Source organism: Pinus tabuliformis, chromosome 8 (genome assembly GCF_031772625.1).
Source record: "Pinus tabuliformis cultivar Carrire ecotype Pingquan chromosome 8, CPIR1, whole genome shotgun sequence".
NCBI classification, from domain to species: domain Eukaryota; kingdom Viridiplantae; phylum Streptophyta; class Pinopsida; order Pinales; family Pinaceae; genus Pinus; species Pinus tabuliformis.
In genome coordinates this window covers 1,267,142,818-1,267,155,206 of record NC_142294.1, presented here as the reverse complement: position 1 = coordinate 1,267,155,206, position 12,389 = coordinate 1,267,142,818, and the positions used below count along the sequence as shown (strand labels likewise).

The window sequence follows — 12,389 nt, the reverse complement described above, 5'->3', positions numbered from 1 at the left end:
TGCTGTCATATTATTTGTTGATGGTGTTACTTGCTACCTACTTTTTTGCGCTTCAATAGGTGTAGAGGGAGTCACTATTAAGGAATTACTTGCTGCTGTCAATTCCTCTTTGTCCTCATGTGGTGTAAATTCTTCCACATTGACTATCTTCTCTAAAAATACATACCATGCTTCTTCTTCTATGAAATGCACATCTTTGTTGATTATGACCTTCTTGGTTGATGGATTATAGGCCTTGTGTGCTTTGGATTCATCACTATATCCAAAAATTATGCATTCCCTCCCATGCTATCCAACTTCCTCCTCAATCCATCCGAGATATGTACATATGCCACACAACCAAATACTCTCATGTGAGTGATGTTATGATTTCTTCCACCTCATGCCTCTTTAGGAAGTACGTTCTAGATGCCTTTGGGTGGACATCTATTCAAGATATATGTTGCACAAGGGACAACTTCAGCCCAATAATCATTTTGCAAATGCTTTTTCTTCAACACACTCCTTGCCATTTCCATAATGGTCCTATTCTTCCTTTCCGCTACACCATTTTGCTAAGGTGTATACCTTGTTGTAAATTTCTTGTGAATTCCATGTTCCCTACCAAAAAGTACAAAATAATTTGACATGTATTCACCACCTCTGTCAGTCCTAGGGAATTTGATGTAGTGTCCACATTGTTTCTCAACAAGAGCCTTGTGTTGGCGAAAGCGCTCAAACACTTCACTTTTTTGTTTTAGGAGATAGATCCAAGTCTTCCCTGTGTATTCATCTATTAAGGTCAATAAATATTGGCTTCCACCAATTGATGGTGTTTGCACTAGTCCACATAAATCTAAGTGGACAATCTCCAAAGGTACCTTTTCCCTTACTGACATTCTTGCTAGAAATGTCTCTCTATGTTGCTTGCCCAAGATACATCCTTCACATGGGCTATTTGGTTTTTCTATGAGTGGCAATCCCTTAACCATACCTTTCCTATGCAGTAAATTCAAACCTCGAAAGTTGAGATGTCCAAATCTCAAATTACATGACCAATTTTCATCTTTGACCTTTGTTTCATATTTCACTTGTGTGACAACGACCTCTTTTCTTCCATTCTCTTGTGAGTTCATTGATAGTTGTGCTTGTGCACCTTCTTCTTTCAAACATGATCTTATCTTTAGGGGAAAAATTCTATTGTTTGTCATCTGAACCTTTGCAGTCAACTTTTTTCTTTGAGGCGTACCCAAAATTGTGCACACATCAATTTTGAAGAAGAAATTGTAGCCCTTTTGCATGAGATGTCCAATGCTTATGAGGTTATGTTTCAAAATAAGGACAAAGTAAACATCTGAGGTGTACTTCTTCTCGCCCTTCTTTGTTAGGATATTGACACTTCCTTTTCCCATGATAGAGACTTTTCTATTAGTCCCTAATGCCACTTCAGATTTCACACTTTCATCTAGATAGGAAAACATTTCTATGTTCCCTGACATGTGGTTGCTACAGCCTCAATCTAGATACCATATATCACTTCGTTTTTCCTGTGCTACATTACAAGCTAAAAACATGCTATCATGGTTCTCATTTTATTTTCTGAAATTCACACTTGGTTTGTTACTAATGTCATATTGCTTATTTCTACATTCATTTGCATAATGACCTTACTTCTCATAGTAATGGCATTGAACATGAGATTTATCATCGTCTGACCTTGTGCTAGATTTTGGCTTGGGCCTTGACTTGGATTTTTATTGCTGTCCCTTCCACTTGAGCTCGAAGGGTTGCTTTTTCCACCTCTGTGTGGGATTCTTCCTCTTTCTCTAGCATATGATCTTCCTCTACCTCAACCTTGACCAAATGAAATTTTGATGCATGAAGCTCATCCACTCATAACTGTGAGAGACCCTTTGTCTCTTCTATAGCCACAACAATGGCATCAAACGTTACTGGGAAACTTCTCAAAACTTTATCAACTATTCTCCTTTCTTTAAGTGTCTCACCATGAGACGTGATTTGAGTAACCAACCCAATTACATGTGTAAAAAATGAGTGCACATTCCCAGACTCTTTCATACAAAGTGTTTCAAAGTCTCTTATCAACATTTGCAACTTTGTTGTCTTGACTTTTGCCATGCCATGGTAGGATGTCTGGAGGGTGTCCCATGCTTGCTTGGACTTTGCTGTTGTTGCAACCCTTGGGAAAAGACTTTCATGAACTACTTGAAAAAGGTAGAAGAGGGCTTTTTCATCCTTCTTCTATTTTTCCCTTAACAAATCTCTTGCTGCTTGAGAGAAGGCATTGTATGGTGCTGCATCTCCTAGTTCTTGCAAACCATTCTCCACCAAATCCCAAATGTCTTGGGAAGAAAATAGGGGCTTCATTGTAATAACCCAATAGTCATAATTGTTTCCATTAAACTAAGGTATCTGAGGATTAGTCAAGCTTGTGTTTGATGTTTCCATTTATGAGTGAAAGAAAAAACTTTCTACCTGCTGGTAAATACACTTCAAAAATTCATCCTTCAAAACAATTTAGAATTGCTAGTAAAAACACATGTTTCTATACCACGGGGGTTCACTGAATGAGTTTTTGACATAGCACATGCATTCGTGGCATACTAAATAATACCCTTAATTTGGATACATGTTGGAAAATACCTCTAAAAATCATGTTATTTAACTCCCTACCAATACAAACCCAATACACCTTCCACCTACTTTCACTATATGTTTTAGGTATCCATTTTTTATCTCACTTTATAATTTTTCATTACTTTGATCTCCATTTTTCATACCTTCCAATATAAAAAGCCTTTACCCCCTATTATATGCTCAATATATTATGTCACTTTTTCCTCAATATATATCCCCCAATATGAATGCACGTGGTATGGTATTGCCCCCCATGTGAAGTCCCCGTGTTTTATACCAACAATATTTAACCCACACAAATACCATGTTAGAAAAAAATTCACACCGCAGAGGAGAGGAGTCTGGCTCAGAATTCAGTTGCGGCAAGGATATCACAACTACACAGAATCTTAAATAATACACGGGAAATAACTCATGGAAAAACAAAGTGGAAACAAGAAAGGTTGCGGTAGATTTACTCATGAAGGTTTAACACCACATCGCAACATAACATACTTTGTATTATAGTTTAAAACGTATAAAAATACATTCGCGTGCTAAACAGAGGTTGTAGCTCCAAGTGAAAACACAAAAGACTTACTGTGATTTAAGCATCATTGGGGTTGTAGAGTAAATGTCTATAAAACTCCGTAAAATTGGTTTTCACGCGCTGACCAATATTTCCTCCACAATTTTCTCCTCACCATCTCACAGAATTTCACCCTTTCTTGCTCTCTCACTTACCAAACAATGCAAATGACTTTTACATTCATATTTATCTCAACATACAAATTTTACATTAATACACGATAGGAAAATATTTAATACACAGTGTGAGCGACTTTACATAATAAATGGTTTACTGAACTTGAAGGTGTTGAAGGTGTTGTGAAGTGTGGGCACGGAGTGAATGCTTGCCGATATTTATTTAGAAAACTTCATTAAATGCCGTAAACTCTCTATTGTTTTGTGGAATGGTCAGCATTGTACTTCTAGGAGTGTTTTAGGGCTCTTCTAGCCCTGCTAAATCTTTGTTATTCTAGTAGGATAATTCCACTTATCTATGTTGTTCAAACTAAAACGAACCCTTTCCTTGCCAAAACACACACACAAGATTACTTCAGTCCTTTCTCTTGTAAACAAAATCGCAACACTCACTAGTTGACTTGGCAACCATGGTGTTTGTGAGTTTTTTTAAGATGGTGGTTGGGATTATTATTTCCAACACGGGGAGGGAAATGTATACCATAGGATTCTAGTTTAGTAGCTAGAGACTTGTGAGCCCCAAGAAACCAAAAGAGAGAATAGATTCTTTGATGTTACAAAGAATAAAGTTCTAAAGAAACTCTTAGAAGGTGTGAATAGCCTTGGAAAATTCTTTGGTTGAGTTCTTGCCATATTGGACGAAGAAGAAAGATGAGATAAAGAGTCCAAATGTAATTGAGAATCGAATTAGAGAATAACAGGGAGTGCCATGTACCACCAGTTAGCAATAGTGTTGAGAATATTGGTGGGATCCTTATCAAAAGAAGTGATGTGTTGTTCCATAGACCCAAAAAAAAAAAAAAAATAGATGCTCCAAATTTGAACCATGTAATTTACTTTTTAAATTATAAACTTAAATAAGTGAACATTTCTTCTTCTTACTTCGTAATGAAAAGACAATTTTTTGATTCTGAGAGAAGTTTCATTGTAGAGGTGATAAGAGCATACAGTCTTCCCTGATTCTGTTATCCAAACTCTACAAAACCCGTGAGAAGAATCATGTTTCTAGCTAAGGTTGACAAAGTCCTTGACTTCCCCTAAACCATACTCCAGAGTCCACACGTATTAAAAGAAACTTTGATTCTTTTCTTCATTGGCTATGTAAAAGTTGAATAATATTTGATTATATTTTGATACAGAACAAATTATATTAATATTGGTGGTAAACATTTCATTATTGTGTGTTTTTTTGTTTAATCATTATTAATGTGAAAAAAATTCAGTATTCCTTCGGCCGCCGATCTTCAATCAGCATAAATAAATACATTTTAAATAAAAAAGTTTAATAATGACCACCACCTGCCCAATATTCACTTTATTCGACAACATGAAAGAAAATAGATCTAAATATTGAGATGTGGAATCACTACATAATTAATTGAATATCATATACAGATTGGGTATACAGATAGATGTGAACTACGAAGGATATGGTTTCAGCAACTCTACAACCTTTTAGAGAGAGGGAGGACATGCTCTAATCAGGCTAAAAAAAGGTCAAGTTTGCATTTTGAGGGAGAACTACTCATCACCCAAGATGTTGCGTATGTCGATCATCGCTACACAATGTCCTTAAGTAATTGTTATAATTAATTTAGAGTATAATCTTAAAAGAAATTAAATTTGGTAAATTTTGAACACTTACATTACCCTTCAAGGAGTATAGAATAATAAAAAAATCTTACTTCCATGTATCATTGGTTGTATCGAAAGGATTTTATGCATTCTTAAAAAAAAGTTTACATAAGCAAGAAGGATATCTTATTGATATAGCACATTTCAAATAGCAATGAAGGAGATCACTCTCTAGTATCTAAGAGATTAGGTAATATGTCTATTGAGATGGTTGTGTTTTTTTACTTAGTGGTATCTAAGAAATTAGGTAATGTGTCTAATGAGATGGTTGTGCTTTTTAATTAGTGCCTTGAGGTATTGGGTGGGGTGTTATTGTTGGAATGTGGACATATACTAGAGTATAGTATTTGAGACTCCATTGTCTTCAATACCTAGTAGCTTGTCTTGGCTGCAAAGGGTTCTATAAAAACAGTTCACCATCTAAACCTCAAGAGACTTCAACACTCACCTACTAAGAAATAGAAGACATGTAATTAGAATATATTACCTAACACTCCCTTGTCCTCAAGGCCTAATAGCTTGTCTTCGCTCCAAAGGATTCTACAAAAAATACTTCACCATCTAAGTTTGAAGAGACCTCAACAATGTCTTACTAAGAAATAGAAGACATGAAACAAGGTATCCAAGTTGGAAATTCAAGTTAATGAATTAAGTGATATATTTTTTAAAAAAGGGTTAAATTGTCATAAATGTAAGAATCAAATAAAATGGATGTGGACAAAAAGATGGATGAAATTATGGATAGAATTGAAAGGAACAAAGAATAGTTGGAATGTAATATCATATAATTTCCCTAGAGGAGAGACTCCCTAAGATTAATTATGTAACTAAAGACAGTCATAAAATAAAGGTAGTATCCATGTCGAAAAACTTTCCAATAAAAATCATCTGTTATGTATAATTAACTCTAATGATGGAGTTACTTATGGATAGTCAACCTTCAGAACGTTGAATCAAATAAGTTTTATTTAGCAAAGGTTTTAACCTCCTTGAATTAAAGAGTTAAATATTTTGAATTAGGTAATATTACAGATGATAAGAAAATGAGTTATATATATATATATATATATCTATATATATATATATATATATATATATATATATATATATATATATATATATATATATATATATAGATATATATATGTATGTATACTTTCTGCATTGAATATTAAACCCTATCAATGTTATCAACATGTAGTTAAAAGGAAGCACCTTTCTACTCATTATACTTAGTGTTTATTTACTTCAGATAATTAAAAAGAACATTAAACATGCTTTGGAATATGTTGAATTTTTTAAGGAAAAATGTTACCTTTTTTTTTTCTCGGTAAATCTATGCTATTCTATTATATTATGTACAGGAAAACATTACAATCAAAGAGTCAGGTTGCCCAAGGCCAACTGTGGCTCTTTGGGTTAGCATCTCGCAACTCAGTATTAGCCCTCGCAGGGGCAGCATTTCCATATAGAACCGCTTCCACATCGCGATATAACACAACATTGTTTTCAGACCATACAAAAACATCCCGCGCAGGGGCTTCGGAGCAAAAATTCTTCCCTCGCAGGGACGACAGAAGACCTATGACGGCTCCCTTACGAGTCCTACTAGCAGAACCATAACAAACATAGACATATATATGAACTTGAGAGACACAGACAGAGACATATAACCTATACCAGACGCAGACAAAGACGTATGACTTATACCAGACCTGAACAAAAGTGGAGGACGATGGAGTGTGCCGCTAGAATCTATTCCTCTGGCTTCTCCTCGAGAATTCTACACCACCTGTGATGTTCTGGGAAGCCGTCCCACTCTTCCACTGCGTCCTTCTTGGAGGTCGACACCTCCTGCTCCTGAGGTCGAATGGGATTCTGCTCAGGTACCCCCGCTGGCTCTTCCTCAACAATTTCCGGTTGTTCATCTGGGAGTGCCCCCTTGCTGCCCGAACCGCCCTCACCTTCCGGAGAGTCCTCAACGAATAAGACCGAGATGTGTGCATTGATGCGGGAATTGTCCCTCGAGCTGCCGAGGGTGAAGATGGCAGATCCAAACGCCAGAAGAGGGTGCGGTCCAGCATTGGGATTGCCCAAGTCCATGAATTGACTTGCCTGGATGGGATTAGCCCCTGCCCTTCTGTGGCAGTAACAACAAGAGCAGTGGTGGTGGGATTCCGCAGCGGGATGGCGTGAAGAACCTCCTCGAGCGGAGCCCCGTCGACTGAGTAACCTTTGGCTAGGTCTAACCATCTTTGCGGAGATGCCGGTGGCGTGAAGCAGAGTGGCAATTGAAGGCTTTCCCGGCTTGATTCGCCTCCCCACAGAATTAAGTCCTCTCCCAATAGATTTGGGACGAAGCTCAGTATCACAGAAACAGAAACCCATAGAGTATTCGAGCTCGAGACTTCCCTTGGCTTCTTGAATGCTGGCTGTAACAACAAGAGCTGTAGCCTGAAAGAAGAGATTGCCAACGAAAACCTGAAGTGCGTGATCCTCACTCTGAGCATAGACCTGCAACATTCCTTCACCCATCTTAAACCTCTCAACATTCTCTCGAGATCTGTCCTCCATAACTGCGCTCTGCAACCTCCCCAATTCACCTTATGCTGCATTGAATGCCCTGTGCTCGCGTCTCAGCTCTTAATTCCTCGGCGGCGAGAGGCATTGAATTCCCCGGTTGATCTCGAGGCGGCACATGTTTGGCATGTGGCCCCTCACTGCCAGACGTACTAACACCCGCATCCGGGGAAACTGCATCTCTTTGGATAAGGCTTTCGCATTCCTGGACCTGGAGATTGTTTGGAATGATATCCGTGTTTCCTGATAGGAGGGTCTGTTCATTTTCTACCCCAATGTTGGCCAAGAGGTCAGCTATCTTGTTGCCTTCTCTTTTTGTGTGATTGAAGGAGATGGCTCTATTATTGCGCAAATCTTGTGCAATAGCATTTAGCCTAGCCTCTAGCCTCCAACTGGATGCAACTTTCCTGGCTTGAGAGCCGTTCTGTATGCGCGTAGCCATGTTTATGAGGATCTGGGAGTCGCCTTCTACAATCAAGGGTTGAAGGTTGAGGTTCCAGGCTAGCAGGAGACCTTGCCAGAGTCCCTCTAGCTCTGCGGAGTTGTTGGTATCCCACCCGATATTTCCAAAGTAGATCTTCAGAGTAGTGCCTTCATGATTCCTCAATATTCCTCCAAATCCAGCTTCTCCAGGATTGCCTTTGGACGCCCCATCAAAGTTGAGTTTGTATGAGTATTTAGGGGGGGCGTTCCAGCGGCTGTTGTCCTTGATGCTGCCATTAGAAGGGCCATTCTTGGAAACTTCTTGAGGCAGATGCAATTGCCAGTTGTCAAGAATGTTTTTCTCATTATCTGTATTGGGGAAGTCCTCCTTTATCCAAGATCGAAGCACCATCGTTTCTTTGAGATTCCCATGTAGCCTGTTCCAAACTTCTTCAATAGGAGAGCGCTTGTTTTTGAATATACGTTTGTTTCTTTCTTTCCAAACGTTCCATAGGACAGTTCCCGGGATGATGTTCCATAGATAGTTGAGGATCTCGCTTTTATAGGGGTTCTTTGGCCATTGTCTTATGGAATTGATGATGTCGTTTTCCCCTCTACATCTTTTTTGGCATCTGAAGCTAACCTTTTCCCACAGCTGATTGGCTAGAGGGCAAGTATCCAAGAGGTGTTGAAGAGTTTCTTCGCTTTGAAAACAGTTGTGACAGATAGAGGGACCATGAAAGTTTCGTCTTCTTAGTTTATCCCATGTGAGGATTCTTTTATGTCCTACCAGCCAGAGAAAGTAGGAGATTTTGGGCCATGATCCGAGACCCCATATTTTGCTCCATAATGGATCTGGGGGAGTGGGGAAGTTGCCAACCAACTTGTAAGCTTCGGAGGTGGTGTAGGTCCCTTTGGGTTGGTATCCCCATCTGAGGATGTCATTGCCTTCATCATGCCTTATGCTTCTTTTCCTTAACTCTTTCTCCAACTCTTCTGCCTCCCGTATATTTGTGTTATTGAGTATTTGGTTACTCTGTTTCCATTTTCTGAATCCATGCTCCATCTCCTGCGTCCAAAATTGTTGGACTTTTTCCTGCTGCTGCTCCTGCCTGTCTGGTATCAGAGATGGATGAAGAACACTAGTGAGCTTGGGCATCTGGTTCCAGGCATCTGTCCAAAATCTTGTTGTGCGACCATTCCTGATTTCCCAGAAGCTGTGCTGTTGAATTAACTGATAGTGCTGTTTGGCCGCATTCCAGATTAGTGACCCCTTTTCGGTGGGAATAAATCTGATGAGCTCTTCTTGAGGTCTGTTGTTGGCATATTTGGCCGTCCAAATTTTTACCCAAGGCTTCTCTGGATTTGTGATCCATTGCCACCAGATCTTGGCATTCATAATGGAATTGCTGTACTCTGGGTCCCTCAGCCCGATGCCACCCTTGTCTTTGGGCATGCAAACAGTAGTCCATTTAACCAGTGCCCACTTGCGATTTGTTGCCGAGCTGCCCCATAGAAAGTCACGCTGTAGGTTCCTTATTCTTTTTAGGACCCACTTTGGCACTGCAAGGATAGAGAAAAGATAAAGAGGCATGGCCTGAAGGACAGACTTTATGAGCACCACCCGACTGGCTAAATTTAGAGACCTGTATGTCCAGAGGTTGAGACGGGAATCAAGCTTCTCTAGGAGAGAGCGCCATGCGGGATGCTTTATGGCTGAGGCAGTGAGGGGAGCTCCGAGATATTTAGAGGGGAGGGTTGTAGAAGGGAAGCCCAGAATGCGAGTGACAGCAGCTTTGACAGAAGGAGGTGTGTGAAAGAAGAAAATCTGCGATTTGGAGCAGTTGACATGGGTGCCAGAGGCTTCAGAGAAATCATTGAGAAGGGTTTTTAAGCGAGAGGCTTCCTGGACAGAGGGATAGCCAAATAGCATGGTGTCGTCAACGAACTGCTGATGAGAGGTAGCAGGGGTGTTGTGAACAGAAATTCCTTTAAGCTGTTGAGAATGGAGGGCGTGTTTGATGTGTCGACCAAGACCCTCAGCCATAAGAACAAAGAGGAAGGGGGATAGGGGATCCCCTTGCCTGATACCTCGAGAGGGTTTGAAGGGGCGGGAGGGGATACCGTTCACAAGGATGGAGAAGTGAGTGGATGAGATTAGGCTCATGATCCATCGGATCCACATGGGGCAGAATCCAAAAGCTTTTAACATATGTTGTATATAAGTCCAGCTGAGTTTATCGAAAGCTTTAGAGAGATCCAATTTGAGTATCATACCTGCTTGCTTTGAATGCTTGAGGGAGTGTATTATCTCGTGCGTGAGGAGAATGCCATCCATTATCTGTCGTCCTTCCACGTACCCCGCCTGTTCCGGTGAGATAAGCAGAGGTAAGAGGGGTTTTAGCCTGTTTGCAATAACTTTAGATATGACTTTGTAAATGACGTTGCATAATGCTATAGGCCTGAATTTATCAGGTGTGATAGAATCCTCCTCTTTGGGGATGAGAGTGATGAAGGTGGAATTGAGGGAGGGAAGAAGCCAGCGCAGGGCCCTTGATTCTTCTACAATTTGCCAGACCTCCAACTTTATCATATCCCAAAAAGCGTGAAAGAACGTGGTAGTGAATCCATCTGGGCCTGGGGCCTTTCCTTCTTTAAGCTGGGACATTGCCTCATCCACTTCCTGGGGGAGAATAGGGCGCATAAGAAGCTCATTGTGTTCCTTCGTGATGAGCTTTGGCACGTTGCTGATAATTTTTCCAATAGCCTGTTGCCGATCTTCTATTTGTTCCTGGTGGACATGTTGGAAGTGATTGAGGAGTACCTCTTCGATTTCCTCATGCTTCTCTACTTTTGCCCCTTCTTGATTCTGGATGAAAGGTATATTATTATGCATCCTTCTCTGCACCGTGGTTCTGTGGAAGAATTTGGTGTTGCGCTCCCCCTCCTTCAGCCATCTGACCCTTGACTTTTGCCTCCAATAGATTTCCTCCTGCTTTCTCCTTTCCTCGAGCTGGCTGTGGATGAGCCGTTCCTGTTCCAGGGTAGCCTCCGTATGCCCCTCTGTGATTATCTTTTGATGGAGATCCACCAGTTCCTGATTTAACTCTTGTTGCGCCTTAAAAATATTTCCAAAGGTCTCCCTGTTCCATCTTTTTAGGTGATTTTTTAGGAATCTTAGCTTCTGTTGGAACTGATACATTTTTGCCCCTTCTGGAGGGACGAAAGATGCCCAGGTGGTCTTGACGAAGTCCTTGAATGTAGGGTGCGAGAGCCAAAACCCTTCAAAGCGGAAGGGTCTTTTTGTCAAGTCACCTGGTCTTTGCCATTGCAGAGCGATCGGCCAGTGATCCGACCCTGTGTGTGCAAGTATTGCAGCTGAGATGTCTCCTCCTAGATGAACCGCATTGTCTGAGATGAGGAAGCGATCCAATTTGGAGGCAATCTGATGTTTGCCAGCTCTGCGATTGCTCCAAGTGAAGGTACCATTACAGAACGGCATGTCTATGAGAGACGCAGTTTGGATGAAGTCCTTGAAGCGAGCAACTTCTGGTTCCATTCTGATTCTCCCTCCTATCTTCTCCTCGATTTTAGTGATCATGTTAAAGTCTCCTGCAACAATCCATAGTGGGTGCCTCCTGTTATTGCTAAGAGCTTCTATAGTGTCTAGGAGCGCAATTTTGTTTCCTGTGTCTTGCGGGAAATATACATTTGATAAGTTGCCATGAATGTTGGTACCCAGTATGTGAAAGGCCGCCTGTATGAGATGATGAGAGGCATGAAAATCTGTGAGGGTTACCGCTTGGGTATTCCAAACTATAGCAAGCCCTCCAGAGGCTCCCGAGGCGTCTACTGCAACCGAGCGACAACCTGGCCATGCTTTTGAGAGTATGCTGCCTAGTGTAGAACTATTACACTTGGTTTCCTGGAGAAAGCACATCTGCGGCTTTTCCATTTTAATCATGTTTTTTAACATTCTGAGTTTTCCAGGGCTATTAAGCCCCCTTAAGTTCCATGATACTAACTTCATGGTTCAACTATTGATGGAGGGCTTGTAGTACTTCGTCAACTTAGCATACCTGCCTGAATCTACCAGGATTTTCCCAATCTCGATCGTTCGCTGGAGATCTGTTTTTCTACCTCTTTTTTTAGTGTCCTTTGGGCGTAAGCTGCCATCCCAGTGACTTCCTGGTTGTATCCCTAGTTGGTGCTGATGATAGGCTCTCGAGATGACCACCTCGAGCTTATTGAGTTGATATTCTGAGATTGTTTCGTATGCTTTCTTTTTGCAAGCTAGTTCTAATTCCAGAATATCTAGGCCATTTAGATCTATGCTTTCTGGCTCTTCTTCCATTTGTTGCACTTGACTG

The 12,389-nt window shown here is 40.7% G+C and overlaps 1 protein-coding gene across 1 annotated transcript; it reads right to left on the bottom strand.

The window, feature by feature from the left end:
* Positions 1-7,615: 7,615 nt before the first annotated feature.
* On the bottom strand, positions 7,616-11,959 carry LOC149239993 (uncharacterized). Its single transcript, XM_089370024.1, has 2 exons — positions 11,228-11,959; positions 7,616-10,888 (listed from the first exon to the last, which is right to left on the bottom strand). The coding sequence occupies exons 1-2, from the start codon at positions 11,957-11,959 to the stop codon at positions 7,616-7,618; spliced, it is 4,005 nt and encodes a 1,334-aa protein (XP_089226150.1).
* Positions 11,960-12,389: the final 430 nt, after the last annotated feature.